This window comes from Pezoporus flaviventris, unplaced genomic scaffold, assembly GCF_033815535.1.
Source record: "Pezoporus flaviventris isolate CSIRO_AGI_PZ_B2104156 unplaced genomic scaffold, CSIRO_AGI_Pfla_v1 ptg000029l, whole genome shotgun sequence".
In the NCBI taxonomy this organism is placed as follows: Eukaryota; Metazoa; Chordata; class Aves; order Psittaciformes; family Psittacidae; genus Pezoporus; species Pezoporus flaviventris.
Window position 1 is genome coordinate 19,091,500 of NW_026892577.1, and position 18,542 is coordinate 19,110,041.

The 18,542-nt window shown below is 50.6% G+C and overlaps 1 protein-coding gene across 1 annotated transcript in view; it reads right to left on the reverse strand.

Moving 5' to 3' along the window:
• The window catches only part of LOC133272328 (unconventional myosin-X-like), a 96,155-nt gene extending 83,293 nt beyond the window's left edge, over positions 1–12,862 (reverse strand). The window contains exon 1 of the mRNA XM_061459436.1: positions 12,731–12,862. Coding sequence (XP_061315420.1) covers positions 12,731–12,751 — 21 coding nt within the window. The 5' untranslated portion in view covers positions 12,752–12,862. The remainder of the gene's footprint in view (positions 1–12,730) is intronic.
• Between the last annotated feature and the right edge of the window lie 5,680 nt (positions 12,863–18,542).

Sequence of the window (18,542 nt, forward strand, 5' to 3'; positions counted from 1 at the left end):
TTTAGGCTTTTTAAACTACTTTAATCACTTCGTAAAGTGACTTTAGTACCCTGGGTTTTCCCTATGATACAAGATGTGTATTGGCCAACCTCCAGTCCTCCTAGTAAAGGAACTGGTTTTAGTGACACTAAAAAAGGCCTACATAATTCCAGCTTTGCTACTGTGTTCTGTTCTAGAGTTTCCACAGCAGGCAGATTAACCTCACCTCACCAAGTGAATGAAAAACAGTAGTGCATCTGATCACTAAACCCAAGGACAGTGTGCAAAGAGCACCCTCATGGCCAGCGAGCAATAGTTTTTCTTATGTTACAGATTCAAGATCCCAGAGACCTGGTAAGCAATGCACTGAATACAGATTTTGAGGAACTTCATGGTTCTTCAGATTCATGAAGAGGTCTTCACGACATCCTCTTACATTTTCTGAAACTCTTGATGCTTGAGACAAAGTGTCCTGAAGCATCTGGACAAGACATTGCTGTTGAGAAATCATCCATTTCTTAAATCACATTCTGACTATCCTGCCTAAACATATGGACAGCAACATGCATTAGTAGATGATCTTTATGCTATTTTCACCAAAGGCTCCTACTACCATCACAGTATAGAGCAAAATGTCAAACAAAACAGCAAAGCTGTGTCTAGAGTTCCAAAAAGTGGGATGAAAGGAAACCTTTTCTAATACCCTCATTCCTATCAGTGCATCTCAATGCCGTCACATACCAGTAATGCAGGAGCACAGAGATGACAGCCTGCCACCAAGTGCAGTTTAATCAGGAGCCAGGTATGCACCCTCCTAGACACACTGCACCCCAATGCCATGGCAGACACACATGCATTACGAGTGTGCCATGCTCACAGAACCCTGCATCGTCTGTCCCTGCAGACCAGGGAGGTCTGGGTTACAGACACTTCCCACACTCTGAATTTGGAAATAAGTTTGGAGATAGAGGCAGCTGATAATCTTACACACAAGAGACACTCCACAGGCATGAACATTGTTACTTCTTAGGTACCATTTAGAGAGGAAAAGAGGGGAGATGGACAATGATATCCCTCTGGTATCTTCAACACCTAGAAATTATCAAAAAGTCCAGAGTCACCCAGACCCTTTGCCAGCAGAAGTCCATGTGCAAAAGTAGTAGTACTCTCAAAAGGAGTTCTTTTGTACCATATTACACCATTTCCGACAGATTTATGGCAGATCCTTCTGTGTGCTGCTAAGGAGTAGAAGACAACACGATGAAACTCCCAGGCTCTGTGGCATTTCAGCTGCCCAGAACTACTTACTTCAGTTTACTTTGATGTTGTAATTGTTTTTACAACAGCAATTGCCTCTGCCCAGTAGAATAACTGCACCCATTTATGTTGTTTCCAAAAGGAACATCATGCTGAGACAGCCAGAATAGGAACCACAGAGCAAATAATTATTGTAACTTCTGCACAGCATAGCCCTCATTTGCTGAAAGGCTGAGTTTGTTTTAGTGCATCTCCTTCCATCAGCCCCTTTTTCTAAACATGAAATTCCCCAAGGAGCCTTGACTAAATACAGAAACAGATGGTGACACCAAAGAGACTGCCCCCACGTCACTCCCCTCTCCCCCCAGTACATTTCATTGATCAGTTGAAAGGATTAAATTGAGCAGAAAGCTTCTTGAGGACTGCCAGGCAGCAAGGCAGAACTTCCATGGGAGAAGCAGGGCAGCAAAGCAGAGATCCGCTGGCTTTGGGAGGGGGTACCAGCTGCCACAGGCACTGCAGATGACAAAAGAACCCCTGCTCTCCTAACACAAGAGTAAAAATCCTTCAGTTTTCAAACTGGGATATAGAGGGTCTCACCCAGATCCAGAGACAAAACAGTTTAACACAGTGAAGCAGCAAGCAATCACTGATTTGGACAGAACACCTTAAAAGACAGCTAAGAAACAGCAGTGATGATTTTGTGTAACCACTTTCCATCAAATAAAGCTGGCTGAATACTGAAGATACAGCTAACTGGAGCCCCCTTATATAACGGGAATAGCCCATCCCCTCCCAATTATTCTTTTAACTAGAAGTTTATCAGTGGGGTTGTTTTGATTTTAAGGGGGTGCAACAACAGCAGATAAAGAAAGAATCAAGTAGTCATGTACTGAAGTTCCTGTATCAAGGGTAGGCCATTCGGATGTTACATGAACTCTCTGAGACAAGCATCCTCATTCCTATGGCCTCTGTAACAATCTGTCCATGAACTGTCCTTGCCACAAAGTGCATAGCAAAGCACAATCTTGAAAACTGATCCCCTAGCATGGGGTTATAATTTAGAAAATAAAGTTGCTTCATATCAAGAGCAGTGTTTCATCAGAACTGGCTCACTCTCACACCATGATGTCTTCCACTGCAGACAGTAAATGCTAAGATGTCATTTTCATTTGTTCACATAAGACCTGGCACTTTGGGACCCTAGACTTTGAAATAAATAACATTTCCTGGTATCCATGACATCAAGAAATCAATTGAAGCCCCAGATTTCTTTGGCCTTCTGTGCCTTTTTTTAGCATGACTGATACCAGAAGTTATCTCTTGCTTTCACATGTCTGCATCTGCATCTCAGCAGATGCATTATACGCTGTGTCAGCTGGGAAAGGATAAGAGAGATCATGTGCACTGTGCCCCAGGGAAGGGGCATAGATGCAGACAAGCAAAGCACCCACACATTAAAGCAGAGTGTGTATCCACTAGTGGGTGCACCCTCATCAGCTATCCAGCTGCTGAAGGTAAAGTAAGCTCCAGAGAGCAAGACACAGAACCTGCAGGTGCCTTTGCCTCCCCAGAGCCTCCCAGCCCAGCAGGAGACGCATTCAGAGACTGACATGAGCAAGCCACTGTTCTGCAGCTACCACCCTTTAGAAACAAGTCTTCAAATCTTATTCTCCTCTTATTTGTGCAGTCTGGACTACCCTTGAATTTTCATGTTCCCCCAGGATATCTCTCTCTCCTGAAAACTCCTTCTTCCCAGGCACAAGCAAGGATGAGCTGCCCCAGCTGTACAGCATTTGAGGAGATTTAGTGGCGCTGCCTCTCTCTAACAGCACTCGCACACCCCATTCCTCCTTGTGAATAAACCTGCATACCTCCCCCAAGTAACACGCTCAGCAGGGGCTACAACTGGGATGGGTACATCAATTTTTCAGGAGTTATTCAGAGAGCAAACACACTTTTTGTTGGAAGACACCTTCCAGTGTACAAAACATGTACACAGTTGTCCGCTATTTCCATTACAGGATGCTTTTGTAGGGTTTTCTTTGTGAATGAACATGGCTTTCAGCCTCCAGATCTACCTGCAAACACAATACTATGAGAAGCTCCTGCAGTGCCTAGTTTGGTTTGATCCCTGATCACTGCTGCAGACATTGTGCAAGAGGCAGGGATGCCTCAAAAATGTACATGTGCCCTGTAAGTCCAAAACAAAAATACCTGTGAGTACTTCAAGTTTTTCAACTAGGCATCCAAGCCTTATGTTTTTCCTGGTAATGGATCCATACGGTCCTAGGCTTGGAAGCAGCACTGTGCTAAACCAGCTCTCTTCCCAGCCTCAATGGGCTTTGTGGTTGCAACCACAAAGCAGAGATTGGGCTAGAAAGGCCCTTGTAATCCAGACAAAGCCAGGATCAGGTTTCAATAAATGCACTTTTCAACAGATTGATCTAGATGATCATGAATAAGTGATGGTAGAGATAGAAAGAGATATGGCTAATGGATACAAGACTGGGGAGCGGGGGGGGGGAGTCCCTGACACCCTAGACCCATATGGGAAGGAATGCAACCTTGCTGTTTTTCTGATGTCAGGCTGCAATGAAGTCATACAGCCAGTCCCTGGGTTGCATCTGATGAGTAAACCCTGCTGGAAAGGAGAGGCAGTCCTGGAGGCCACAGGTAAGAGAGAGAGAGAAGCAACAACAGCTGAGCTGGCAGCAGCCAACATAGAGAAGCGGGAAGAGGTACAATACCTGCAAGAGCAGGAGCAGGGATAACAGGTACAAAAGCAGAGTTCTTGTGAGACACAAGGATGACACACTGCAGAGCAAAAAGGGTCTGGGCTGCACCTGGGAAGATCCCATGGTTCCCACACAGTAGCCCACAGAGTCTAGGCAGCCCCTGCAAGCCAGTGCAGCTCACAGAGCTGAGCACAAAGCTGCAGCCATGGGTCTTGCAGCTCCAGAGCAGCAACCCAGGCTGAGTCCATGACTCAGACTAATTCTGCCAATTAGCAGCCCCATTCCTTACTAATTAAGGAGCAATGCCCTCAGTCTGCTAGCAGCTCTGCAGAATAGCAGTATCAGGAAAAGGTTTGTGCATTTCAAATCATTGAAGAGCAGTTCGTTACTTCTGGTCACTGATATATATGCACTGCTTCCCATCCCTCTTTTGCCTCCCCCTCCCATCTGTTCTGTTCCTCTCTCCTCCCCCAGTTTGGCTGCTGCACAGTTTCTCTTCTCTCCACTCTTCCTGCATATCTCCCAACTTTAGATATCCTCCAGGAAATGCTTGGTCCTTGAAGGTAGTTCTTGATCTTCCCAAAGGAAGAGCTACCAGCAGCCACATCAGCTTCTTGCTCCGAGAGTGATGGGAGTGAACTCCCAACTGCTTCTACATGCTTCAAGGCTGTCCTTTGCCGTGAGCACAAGGTGCACAGAGAGGAGGCAGGGGTGCATACTTCCAGACTTTACTGCAAGCTCCCTCCAGGCTCAGTTTAAGATGAGCTGCCCCCCTGCAATTCTGCCATGGGCAGAGGAGTCACTGCCCTCCTCAGGTGAAGCAACAATCCTACAGAGTTTGCAACCACCTGGGAACTTCTCACTAGCCTTAAAAATGCATACTAAGTTTAGTTCAGTTCCTAAAAGCTAGCACCAACTCCATGCCTTCCCTACAAGCCCCTCCCCACCTAAAACTTGAATTAAAACTAGTTATTGCCCAGGGCACATTACTTACGTGGGTATCTACAGGTGTGTATTCCCTGTCTCTGAACATCTCTGACACATCACAGCAGCACTGGCTTTCCCACATCCTCTCCATAGCCCTGAAAGGAAGGAGGCAATATGGCATGTGCAAAATCCCAGCTGGCCCTAGCAGAACCTTCACTGACAAGTTAGCAGCTCCAAACTGAGCAAGAGAAGCGGTATCCCTCCCCTGTCCTCAACTTGGACACTGCTTTGGGTCTACTCTCTCTCCTGCCACCAAATACAGTGAGACAGCTTCCTTGCAGCTACCTCCTCTCTCAAATTTGCCCAATGGCTTCATGCTGAAGCTGGGCTGGTGGACAGCTGAGTGGCATTCGTGCTCCACACAGGAGAGCTCAGGGCCTCAGGAAGCCACGAGGATACAGTTGTCTGTGACAGAGATGCCAGCTCCAGCACCAGCACCATGCCTTCAAGCAGCCATAGTGCAATTCATTCCGTAAAAATCTCAGATGAGAGCCCTGAAGCAGTATTTCTTCTGCAATGTTTATTATGCATGATTTGGGATTATGTCCAATACCTTTCTGTATCTTTAACTTCAGTAATTTCCTGCCATGTGGACTTCCACCATCTACTCACACATTATGTGGGAACACTTTTTAATCAGTCTCAACACTGTGAAGCAGAAAATCCCTTTGTCTTGCAGTCAGAGGTGGAAGAACAGAGGAATTCAATCCACCTTCTCTGTCTCATCCATTATTTTCTGCTCTTTTGCCATGTCCCCCCCTATTTGTCATTTCACTAATAAAGTTTTTCAAACTCTTCACATGAGACATTTGATTGTTCTCAGTGTCCTTCATTCAGACACCACACAGAAAGCAAGTGGAGTGCCTATGAGCTGCAATGCACTGCCAGCCAACCCAAAATAAGAGTGAAAGTGTGGAAAACTGGGGGAAACAGCTCATGTAAGTAAAAGACAGCAAAGACAGAACCATATATGTTTCATTGTTTTCTCTTCTAAAATCACTGGGGACAAAGACCTGTGTTAGTAGCAACATCCAGCTACTAGATGGGGGTGGCAGCATTGTGATTAACAATGGAGACATGCATAAGTTTTTAATAAACATTCCTGGAAAGTACCCCTCTTGCATCACATTGAGATGCTGAAAGTGCTTTCCATATATTACTTTCTGGAAAGGATGTAAAATGTTTTAAAAATCAACAGGTCCAAGAGTTCCCAGAGATCTGTCCAGTAAAGTTTCCCACCAGCCTGGTAACACTGAGGAAATTCCAAGAGATTGGAAGGGTCAGAGCCTAAATGGGGGTGATAGCAGGATCATCCCAGTAACCACGGGTTGTTTATTCTGAGAACCCCAGGGAAAATACGTAAGTTTTACCCTCAGTTTTTTTTAGCTTAAGGATACTCTACATGTAATTGTTGCCCAGTGCCAGTCAGCGTGCAAGAAGTCAAAAAGACTTCTTCCTTCTTTACAAGCATGAGAGATAGACTCTCGTGGCACTGCTCATGTAGAACACAGTATTCTGATAAAAGTCAGCCCATGAGGAGCAAACAGTAGCAAAGGGATCTCAAAATCATGACTAATTGAGAGATTTTCTAACAAAATTCTGCAGAGACAGGATTAGTTCCATTTTGTATTCTCATCAAGGACCTAAAATCAAAATCAGTACTAGCAGATGCCAACATCTGGGAATCAGCAAGTACCCACAAAGATGAGACTATTAGAGCAGTACAGATTCCACAGCCTGCTTGTTTGAACAAAACAGAATTAAAATACAGCCAAACTGAAAGGTCAACTTCAGGAGAGAAGGAATGCAAGGAGCACTTCAAACAGAGGAATGTCTTCTGGAAACTCACAGACCCAAAGAGGATTTTGAATTGTTGCACAGAAACTCTCAGGATATTTGGTTGCAACAAGAGCTGATGCACGTCTGGGATGTATAAACAGGAGTAAGGAAGTTAACTGTTTACTTATACTTTGAGGTGTGAGAAAAGAAGCCTTCCAGAGAAAATCTAAAAGAGTCGGACATTTTTGCTATTCAGAAAGACCCCTTGTAATGCAAAAGTACTTGTGAAAATGCTAATGTCATTATGTAGATTTGCCAGAGCTAGGGCTGCCCTATCTAGCCTAGGCACTGATAGCAGGGGGATCACAACAGAATGCGGCCCAAACATGGGCTGCAAACCTCACCTTGATCCCTGTGTATTGAACTACACCTTGGTAAAAGCACAGGAACGCCAGCAGTACTGAGGCTGCTGCTTTGCTACCTGCTGTCTCACCTTTGCCAGCAGCAAAGAGGCAAACCGGTGCTGGAGAAGAATTTCTTGCAGATAGAGAAGTTATCTGGGACGAAACAACTCTCATGAAGCAGTGGAAAAGTAGGATCCAAAAATGGATGGAGCTGCCAGACACTTTAGAACTGAAGCAGGATTTATTTTAAAACAAGGTTGTGTAACCACTTGAAGAAACTGCAAAAAGCGGGGGATCCTCCAGAAATAAGAAGCCTTTCCATAAAGTATGATTCAGCCAAATCTTAATCATTTGCTCAAGACACAGGTAGCAGGAGTCAGCACTAATACACAGCCTTGGTCCTAACCCTAATTTCCACCTTCTTATCAACATATGCTGGTCACTGTATATATAAGAGGCTCTGCCACTGGTTCAGTTGCTGTGATAATTATTGCATTTATAAGAGTTCCCCAACCGACACTGTGCCAAGCAGTACATGGCACACAGGTCCTCCGGAGGTGTTTTTACTGGGACTCAGCTCCACAGCACTGCTGAGCTGTGTGCAATCTCAGATGGAAATGAGGAGACAGAGCAGCAGAGCTTAGGGTAACTGGAGGATAACCAGGAAACAGACTCACAGAAGTTTCAGTCTTAATGATCACATTTAAACAGCTTGTTACCTTCTCCTTGAAGCAAAATGGGAAATAAGAAATTGCAAAACATTTCTGATTATTATGTAAAAAAATGAAAAAAAAAAAAGTGAGGCAAGAAGTGAAACCAGAGCTGTACAAGGGTGGTTTTGGAGGCAGTGGGAGCAGCTAGACTGGCCCATGGAGACCTGGCTGCTCTTCAAGTGGGGGCCCCCATCCAGTGCCTGAGCCAGCTCACCCTCACACCACTGATAGTACCTGACAAGGTCACAGCTCATGCAGTCTGGCTCCAGATGAATGCCCTAAGGAGAGAGCTAGCAGGACTCCCTCCCTTCCACCAGACACTTCTTCATGTCACCTTTGGCACAAGAGCTTTCTTCCCCACAACTGCGGCTCTGGAACAGGCAGCCAGGCCCTTTTGCCCCACCTCTGCCTTTCCACCACTTAAACAGTTCTGGGGGGATGTGGCTGGGATGGAAGATTCTGCATGTAAGAACATCCATGCTACACTAACCCCATGGATATCTTCAAGGACAGTAGTACTTCTCTTTAGCTGAACTACACAGACTAATTAAATACAGAGGGGTTGCTCTGTTTGGTATTGACTCAGCATCACATATGCAGCATGGATGTAATAGTTCATATTTCTCTGTCTCTTCCCAGTCCCTCCAGATACTCTTTACTAAGAGGTCACAATATTCTCTGTAAACTCTAAGAGGAGGGCATCGGGGAAAGTCAGCAAAGCACATGCTCCTCAGATGAGGAGAGAGGGTTGGTGGGAATACTTCACGGAGCAGCCTCATTTCTGAAAAAAGATGATGCTCTACCTACTATTTCCTTCCTAAGACAACAGTAACAGTTGTTAACACATGGGCACTCAGCTCACTGTTATCTGGAAAGACAGCACATCACTCATGGTCAGCATCAACTCACTCAGCTGAACCATTTCCCTTATCTCAGACAAGAATCTCTGGAAGAATCTTCCAGCACATCTGGCCATGCTCCTCTCTCTCAGGAACTCCACCTTCTCCCATTTGCAAGGAGCATGGGGAGGGCAAACCAAGCTGTTGAGAAACCTAATCTAGCATGCCACGTACAAGCCCTGCCCAACAGTACAAGCTGGGCTCCCTAGGGACATTGATCTCTGAAAGATGCATCCAGGAAGCTTCAACAGCTCAAAGCTGGTGAGAATCTCATGTACAACCAAAAATCAGAGCAGTCCTATACCTGCTGCACCCATGAATAAGGCAGGCTCTGTACTGCAAGGATGCACTCACAGACAAGTCACTTCAATTCTTCTCCTTACCCATGTATTCTGTCTGCAAATGTTTACACACTGGAGTTCACACCAGGACTGAGGAACCATCAGACGCTTGGAGGACAGCATGTACAGTTGAGTATTACGTGGCCAGCAAACAGCTCTGCTGACCAGCTGATGGCTTCGTGGAGTAGTCAGACAGCTTCCCACTTGCATCCAGTAGTCAGCACATGTGCACAGCAGCCAAGGCAAAGCTGCCAGAGTGCTAGAGACCTGCCAGAGCTGCTGCTCCCAACCTCAGTTTGGGACCAAGAAAGCAACTCAGATGCACACATGGTGGCAACTCAGGAAGCCCTCTTCCTCCTCCATGGACTTGACTTTGAGGCTTCACCCTGGTCTGCACGTGTCCCTGGAGAAGATAGCTCCTTTCCTCACCTGCACTGCAGATGTCCCAGGCAACAAAGACAAGAAGGGCTGTAGCCAGGGGAGGATGTGGGGCAGTAAGTGAAGACCAGGTCAGCTGTAGAGAAGACAGCTCAGACCACCACAGCGATGCAGGACATGAACACAAGAACCCCCCAGCCTTTTTCTTACCATGTCAGAAAGCTTAAGAACTTAAGAGGATTTATTTTACAACACAGATGAAAAGCCCTGCAATTCACCAAAAGAGTAATACAGAAAATTGTTTAATGTTTAAAATACCAGCACTTCTATGCCAGTGGCACAGAACAGAAGGAGCACCTTTGACTCCACTGGATGCTTCTGCTCAGTGCAAGCTGACCATAAGGCCATGCTGACTGGTCACTCCAACTGGAGAGCAGAGAGGGATGGGATGGGAGAAGTGTCTCCTTTAACCCTGGCCACAACATTCCTGCTCCTTGGGGAAAATTGGAGAGCGAGTCACATCCTCTGTGTCACCCTACATCCTGCCCGCACTCCAGACACACAGGGAAACCATCATCCGTCACCATGCCACAGCCCTGGTCTCCAGGGCCCCTCCTCCCTGTCTGGGCACAGGACCCCCTGCAGCAGCCAGGAAAGGAGATGAGGAAGCACACATCATCTCAGCTCCTCTGCTCACACCCAGCTGGATCAAAGGTGTCATCCACCACATCTCTGAGCCACGCTGCACACCAGACCTCAGATGGCAGAGGCACACCCCTTTGTGCTGTACCACTTGCTCAGAATGAAGGCCTTCTCCCCCTTGGGACACCACAGGGGGAGAATGATGGCAGCATGCACCCAAACAACTCTCTGTCCCCGGGGTCAGCAGTCAGAGGAGGGCATGCCACATGCGAAGCCCTCCAGCAACATCAGTCTGGCATAGCTGGCCAAAACTATTTCCCCCTTGGAAGAGATAGGACAATAAGTAGGTTTGAATCTATCACTAAGCCACTTACCATAGATAAACTTCAAAGAATAGAAACTCCTTTGGTTCACAGCATGCTGAGGGCAGAACAAGGGAAACTGGGAAGACTCATGGCATCCCCAACTAACTTCAGACAGTGACCACATTGCTGAGCATGGTATCTAAATGCTGCAAGCACAGCATGGGAGCCTGCAAATGCAAGACCAACAACATGCTGGGGTTTAAGCTATCCGTTGTCAGAGATGACATATATCCCCTGGGACAAGCTTGGCTTCTGCTGCAGCAGAGATGTGGAGCAACTCCCTTCTGCACAGGCGTTGCCCTCCCACCAAGAACCCCCCACAGAGAAGGAGGAAGAGCGGCTGGGGTGCAGCAAATGCCAAACATTCCCACTCCAGGGAAGCCACGTTCCCTCTCTCCCACCCCCACTGCCTTTCCTGCAAAGGAAAGCTTGATGCTTTCCCACACATGCTCGCCCTGACTCTCCAGCCTTGGCCACCTTGCTTCACCAGGGTTTAAGCCTGTGATTTAGGAGAGATGTAAGACTCCTAGAGAGTCTCTGGCTTCAGGACTGCCCCTCAGCCTTTCCTTGGAAATCCATGGTAGAAACATGCCTGAACAAGTGGAACTGGACAAAGCCGGCAGTTCTCTGCTGGGTGCTACTTGCTGAGACATGCACCTCTGGGCATCCCCTCTCCAGCCTCTCATTACCATCAGGCACTTCAGGCTCCTTGGCAGCTATTCCTGTTGCAAGGGGCCTGGAGGTTCCTCATGACAGAAGGGTGGGCATAAAGGCTCTGGTGAAATGGCCCTTTGGGAAACCGTGGCCTCCATCTGATTAGATACAGGCAGCCTGGGCTTCCAGGAGCAGCGAGTTAATCAGTTAATGGCTGAAAGGATCCTGGGCAATGCGATGTGCATGCCATGGGGCAGCCCCAGCAGCACAGCCCCCGGGGCAGCCACTCCTTTCTCTCTGGGGCCAGATCTGGGAGAACATCTGTTCTGACAAAGAAAGTACTTCACCAAGGAGGAAGCAGGCCTGGGCATCCATCAGCTGCTCCAGCACCCTAACCAGGGGCTGCTCTTGGGAGGGCTTCCAGTTCCCCCGCCGCACCCAGGACACAGCAAGAGCCAGACACTGGATTTAATGGTGTGGAAACCAACCAGGGTTTGGAGGGGGTGGATGTCTGATGCCCCTGGCCCCAAACAGGAGGCTTTCAGAGCTCAGCTGCAGACCTCAGGATGGCCCCATTACCCCACAGTGCCTGCCATACCCACTGCCAGTGCATGGGCACACACTGTCACCCAGGGAGCCAGCAAGGGCTGCCCCAGCCTTGTATCCCCTGCCCCTCACAACCAAAGGCAGCATCAGGCTAGGCTGGAAACCTGCATATACTCAGGCAAGGAAAAAGGCAGAAATAATTTCGGGGTGTCTGTGTTGTGCACAGCACCAGCACATGCATTAAGGCTGGATATCACTTCCCCACGCCCTCCCCCGGGCAGCACGGTGCTCCACACGGCTGCTGTACACACCCAAGGCCAGAGCAGTGGGGCAGGCACAGGACCAGAGCCCACGCCGAACAGGTAGGAGCCTGGCTCCGGAGCCGGTCCTGCCCGCCAGCGTGAAGGTGACTGGGCAGAGGTACCGAGGAGGCAGAGGACCAAGGCGGACGCTCCCGTTGCACGCTTCCCGGCTCCGCACCGGCTCGGCTGTGGCCCGGTGCCACAAACGGCGAGCCGAGCCGTGACACGCACACACAGGCAGGAGCAGGCTCCAGACTCTTCAGTCGCTCCGGGGGATTTAAGCAGCATGCGAGCAGTCTCTGGGCAGCCATGACTATCATGCGACAAATCCCCCCCGCTCGCAAGCAGCCCTCAGCCTGAATTGCTGGAGCCGCACATCACCAGGGCTCTGGCTCCCGTAACCCGTTTTGCTCCCCACAGGGGCTGCTCCGTGACGCGCTGGCCCCGGCGGGCGCTCGGCGACAAAACCCCCCTCACCTCAGCGCTCAAGGAAAAGTGCGACCGGGACCGCCCGGGCGAGGGGCAGCGGCGGCCCTCGGCCCCGGAGACAGCCAGCCCGGGGCAGCGCTGGGCCAGCCCGGGGCAGCGCCCCGACCCTGGGCACGGCGGCCCGGTGTTCGTCCCGCCCGGGACCTGACCCTGCCAGCCGGCCTCGGCCCGGCTCCCGCGCCTGCCGCAGCCCCTGAGCAGGGGCGCGCAGGAGAAAAGGCAGTCCCCTGCCGCAGCCGGTCCCCGCCGCTGCCCACCTGGCGAAGAGCTGCGTCCATCGGCGGTCTCGCCCTGCACGGCGCTGCCGACCGGCTCTCAGCTCCGCATCGCCGCTGCCGGGCGGGCACGACTCCCCGGCCCCGCGCCGCGCTGGCTCCGCCTCGCCGGCAACGGGGAGCGGCCGCGCCGTCCCGCTCCGCTCCGCTCCGCCCCGGGGCGCGGGGAGCGCGGCCGCTGCGACTGTGGCGGCTGGGAGGAGGGCAGGGGGTGAGTCTTGGTGTGTGCTGAGCGTGTGGGAACAGGGGAGCTGGTCACACTGCTGGGGGCAGCTCGGGGTGCAGGGCGTGGTGATGCTGAGAAAGGTTTGGGGATCTGGAGGCGCCGGCGAAGCCAGTGCTGCCAGCGGATCCACGGCAGAAGAGAGGGACCATCTCTGGACGCAGCCACAGCGGCCAATTGCCGGTTTTGGAAGAGCAACTGATGTCGGATAGAATAGCTAGCCTTCGGGATTTGGGATCCCTTCAGCGGTTGTCATAGCAGGATACAGTGAGAGAGACCGTTAACAAGCATTCTGACAGAGCTTCAAAATCATGTCTCTGAGATCTGGAAGAGCTGGCATAGAGCAAGAGACTGGGTGAAGTTTGTCAAAAAAAGCGTGGCCATATCATATTTCACGAGAGCCTACACTGTGAGGGCATTTCTTGCAGGAAGAAATTATTCCTTCATTCTGAAAGTAAGGAGATCTAACAGCAAGAGGGGGGACAACGCAAATTTGAGGTGGTTGTTCAGGGTTTTTTGTTATTTTTGTCAGTAATGTGCTTTTTAACTACTTAACACAGAGAGGGTTCCAAGGGAGATCGCAGTATCTTGTCCAATCTCTGCCACAAGACAAAGTCACACCTAGGCCACTGTCTAACCCATGATGACCACCCCACCATCCTCTTCCACTTTCACTATCTGAACCTTTTGGTAAGGATTTCTAATGTATGAGTCACTGTCACTGTGTCCTTCCATTTTGATACCGTATCTCTGAGAACTACCCTGGGCATGACTACCCAGCCTCTTTTGTACTTGTGCTGGCTTAGCTTAACCTACACCACTTTTCCTGTTTTATGAAAACATCATGCAAGACGACACCAGAAGCCTAACTACAGCCCTTAACTCACATCTAATACTTCTGTCTGCATGGCCAATTATCTTGTGAGTGTAGGTGATTAGATCAACTCAACAATGTATCCTTGACAGTCCTTACTGCAGCCACACATTTGTCATCAGGCTGTTTCTGCCACCACCAGCCTTCTTCCCACAGAAGGGCAGTTCCTTCTCTGCTGCTGCTGCTTCTGCAGACCATTTTGGCTGCTCATCTACTGGATGGTCACCGCAGGGGGCTGTCAAGCTTCTCACAGCCATGAGGAAGTTGAGGAGCACAACTCTTCTTTACTTCTGCCTGCCTGCCAAGGGTATCCACCAGCACACATCTCCAGATAACCCCTCCCAGATCTCTCCAATGGAGAAACTTTGGTGGTGGTTCTTGTCATCTAAAGCTATCCATCAAGGCATGACCCTCACAGCTGTATGTCCAGGGAGACCTGACAATGAAGTTTCAAGCTAACAGCAAACCTACTCCCAGCAAACTCACCAAACAATCTAAATGCACTTATCATAAAGTTGGGGCCCTACTCTTCTTTCTTTGGACAGGGTCCTTGTGATCTCCTTTTCCCTTTCCTGTTCATCACCTTCCATAGAGTGCTGCAAGGCTGAGTTCCTACACACACCATGGAAAAATACTCTAAGCCCATCACTGCTGCAGTTCCAACCTGACAGACCTCTCTGCAGCTCTGAGGCAGGGGGCTAACACCTTGGAAAGCCCAGGGCGGGGTAAGGAACCAAACTTTCAAAAGACAAAGTTTTTAGTTGAGTGACACCTTCTAAGAGGGAAGAAGAAGGTGGCTTGACGGAGTCCTCAGAACAAAGCAACTTTCCAAACAATTGAGGCAATAAAAGTCGCATTCCTCAAATGCAGCAGCAGTGGCTGATGCTGTAAGCCCTGTGCTCTATCAGCCTAGTAGAAAAAGAGGCAAGAATCTCCATAAGAAATTTATGTCTGATATTTGCTCCTTTCTGTTACCAGATTAAATCACTAGTCCTACATTCACACAGTCCAGCTGGAAACAGCAGTGTCTGAACTGTCTCCTAACTCTCGGTGCTGCTCACCAGGAAAAGCTACAGCCATCTGCTTCTTCACAGGTCTTTGACAAGCAGGTGAGCTCTTACCTGACATCGCTGCCACCCAGATGCTGCTGTCGCCATGTGCCTGGAATCTTACCCCTGCCACCCCAGCAGCTCCAGGGCTGGATGCCACATCAGTGACATACTGAACATGAAGCAGTCAACAAGGGCTGGCATGGCACCCCCATGCAGGACAAGCCCAGGACCCCTCTCCAGCCCATCAGCTCCTCTCCCTGCCTCAGGGCTGCCTCTTACCCTGAGCCTGGTGGAGTGGCACTGCTTGCATGTACAACAAGTAACGCCAGCAACCTGTTGAGCTCCCAACTCTCCTGTCAGCCCAGCTGCTGATGGCACAGGATCTGGGGTGCCATGGCTGTTCTCTGCTTGTCGGCAGACAGGCTCTAGCAGAGGAGAGCTGGGACGGATGGGCGCCGGGGGTCTGGACAATGAGGTATTGCTGCATCTGCGAAAGGAGCAGCCTCCAGTGCTGCAGGCGGCAGGGGCCAACACTCAGCCGTGGCGGCAGCAGACAGTGAGTCAGCTTCCTGCTGGGCTTTCCATGCCGAGGGCAGGTCGGTGGAGGACTGGCAGGAACAAGCCAAGGCAGGAATTCCTCCTGGACACCAGACAATATCCTAATTTCCTCCTCTGCCACGGGTCTGGCGCATGGCTGGGAGGCAGGCAGGCCAGCATGCCCCTGCTACAGTGAGCATTGACCAGGCTTGGTCTACCATTGCCTGCGAGGTAATGAGTTGTGACGGTCCACAGTGCCACCTCCCCAGTGACTTATCAGAGGAGTGTTCGTAGCGTGGGGGACTGATCTCCTCTGGCATCATCCCTGAGATACTCAGGAGAGCCAGCAGCAGAGGCAGGATACCTTGGACCCAGCTGAAGGCATGGGGAAGAATGGATGAAGGAGGAGGGTACCCATGCTCTGCTGTGCATTGCCACCATGGCAGTCCCCTCCACGAGGCCCTGCTCCTTTGCGAGGCCACCAAAATCCCCTTTGCACAGAGCAGCCGGGAGATGGTTCTCCAAAAGGGGAGAACTACTGAGAAGCAGCAGCCAAAAGTCAAGTGTGTCCCATTGCAACAGTGGCCTCACCCTGCAGAGCACCAGACACTGAGGCACTCTCCTGATGCAGTCTGCACTGATGGCAGGAGATCGGGATACACAGCAGGGCATGCATGACCCTGCAGCTCTAGCCCCCTCCCCACTCCAGTTTCACAATTGCTTGAAATCAGCTTACAAATCAACTCTTGAAAAGGGCAGTTCCTCCCGTCTCCTGTTCCCAGCCTGCAGGAAGCCCCACCACAGCTCAGCCTCGGGCTGCTCAAACCCAGCATGGAGCTCTGGACCTCTCCTCCTGCCCTGCTGCTCACAAGCTACCTCTGTCCCCTCCAAGGTAAGGATGGTGCTGACCAAATCTGTGCCGAAGCTCTCCCTGCTCAGGGCTTCTCTGGGGCTCTGAAGCAGGAATTAACCCAGGCTCCTTGGGGACAGGGTCATGTTTGTGCCAGATGTGTCCCTGCTCCAGAGGAATGTGATTAAGACTGCCTGGAGAGGCTCTCACAGGGTCACACCAAGCGCTGCGCCACCTGCTCCCCCAGAGAGCAGGAGGGTGAGGGGGAGCTCTCCTTGCAAGGGGGGCAACGTGGGATGGGGTTGTTTATCTGTGTTGGACACCCCACTGGCTCCCGTCTCACTTCAGCCACCATCAGCAGTGAGCCCAGCTCACCGCAACACAGCGCTGCCTTTTCACACTGCAGAGCCCAGACCAAGGGCAGCTGACCCCCTGGTTAGTCTAACAGCAGTGGAAAAAGCTTTTTATCTCATCCGAGAGCAGGAATGACCTCCAGGGCTGCCCTTCTCTATAGGTCAGGAAAACAGGATGTCTTCTTCATTTTCAGCCTGAGCACAAGAGCAGAGAGCTGGAGCAGATGGGCCTAGAGGGTGTATGCTCCCAGCATCCACGCCACTCTCACTGCATGCCACCCTTTGGCCTCTGAAGCATCCTCCAAGCTGGGTCACTGGGGCCAGCACTAACTGTAACACTGTGACTTTCTACCCGCCCATCTGCGCTTGGCTCTGCTGGATGGACCAAACCCATAATGAGGTGCCTCCAGCTTTCTCTTGCAGATAGAGATCCCGGTCTTGCTCCTCCAGCCCAACCCTTCCTCCCTTTCTCAGCCACATCCCAGGCCACACACCCCCCTCCAGGCAGCAACAAGCTGAGGTTCCTTGCCATGGCTCCCCTGTGTTGCCACAGGTTTGCTTGGGGCCAAAACATAGCTACGTGCGGCTTTTACACCTCGGTCATGAGAAATGCACTCCTGGCGGCGAGATTGCTGAATAAGAGAGCTGAGCTGCACAAGGCTATAATCACAGTCGGAACATGTGGGGATGAGGCCAGCCAAGCATATCCACCTAATTTCCTCTCCTATTAAGCCTGCCCTGCTTTTGTTTGACCCAGACCAAGCCTTGATATTAATGGTGTGATGCTGTGGAGGTCACAGATGGCTCTGTTGCAAACAGCCTGGTGGATTCTGCTTAGCTAGATGTGTAAGCAGGGCTCTGCTCACAGATACCATTGCTGCGGGATTCATGCTCTAGAAAGTGTGTCACCCAGCTGCGGTGCAGGCGTTTCCCAGACTGGGCTGTTCTACCAGATGCAGTTAGCTCTCTGTCTCTGGCTGCATAATAAACCCAGGTAAGTGAGTGGGGAGGTTAAATGGTGTCATGTCACTACCCCTGGTCATGGCCAAGGTCTGCTGGCAGATGCTGGTAGCCAGGGTTCAGTACATTTCCTCTTCCTGATCAGTGCAGCTTCAGCCTGCAAATAATTTCTGTGCTAAAGGAGTGAGCTGTTCTCACTGTGCACCTGCAGCCAAAACGATGCCAATCCATGCCCTGTTTTGGTATATGCATCCCTTATAAATCTCCAGGAGGCAACCTGCAACACTGGGCTACTAGATTAGCAAACCCAAGGAGCAGGCAGGGCTGTCTGTTAGCACTAACACCTCCTGTCTGCCGGAGCACCCCGTTTCAAGGTTCTTTTAAGGATGGAAAAATGACTGCAGGCCCAGTACAGAGCACTAGGAGCTAGCCCCAGCATTTGGCCATCTGTCCCTCCTGAGGATGAGAGCCTGTCACAGCAGGAGCCAGGCACTCCCCAGTGTCTCCTACCCCTGGTGATGCTGCAGTACCCTGTGTGCTGGAAGGGAGGGCATCCTCCAGGGACGCTGGGCTGAGAGATGAAGGCAGTTATCCAGCTGGGCTCCTGCAGCAGAAGTCACAAGACGAGGATTACCCTTCTGTCCTGCTCAGCAGCAAAGTCACATCTGACAGCTCTTGGCCCAGGAGATCATAGAGCAATCTGGCAGGAGCAATGGGGGATGCTGTGCAGGGCTGGTGCTCAGCACTTGCTCTGGCTCATGTGTGTGCCCCTCTGAGTGAGGCAAGATGTCCACGGGTGCCAGCTCACCTCCCTGGTGCTCCTTGCAGGGAAGAAGCTTTGGCAGCTGCATTTGAGACCTCAGGCTGAGGCTTCCCTGTTCTGACCTTACAGCTGCATTGCTCCTCTCTGCAGGGGAGCTCATGTGAGGCACCTCTGCACAGCAA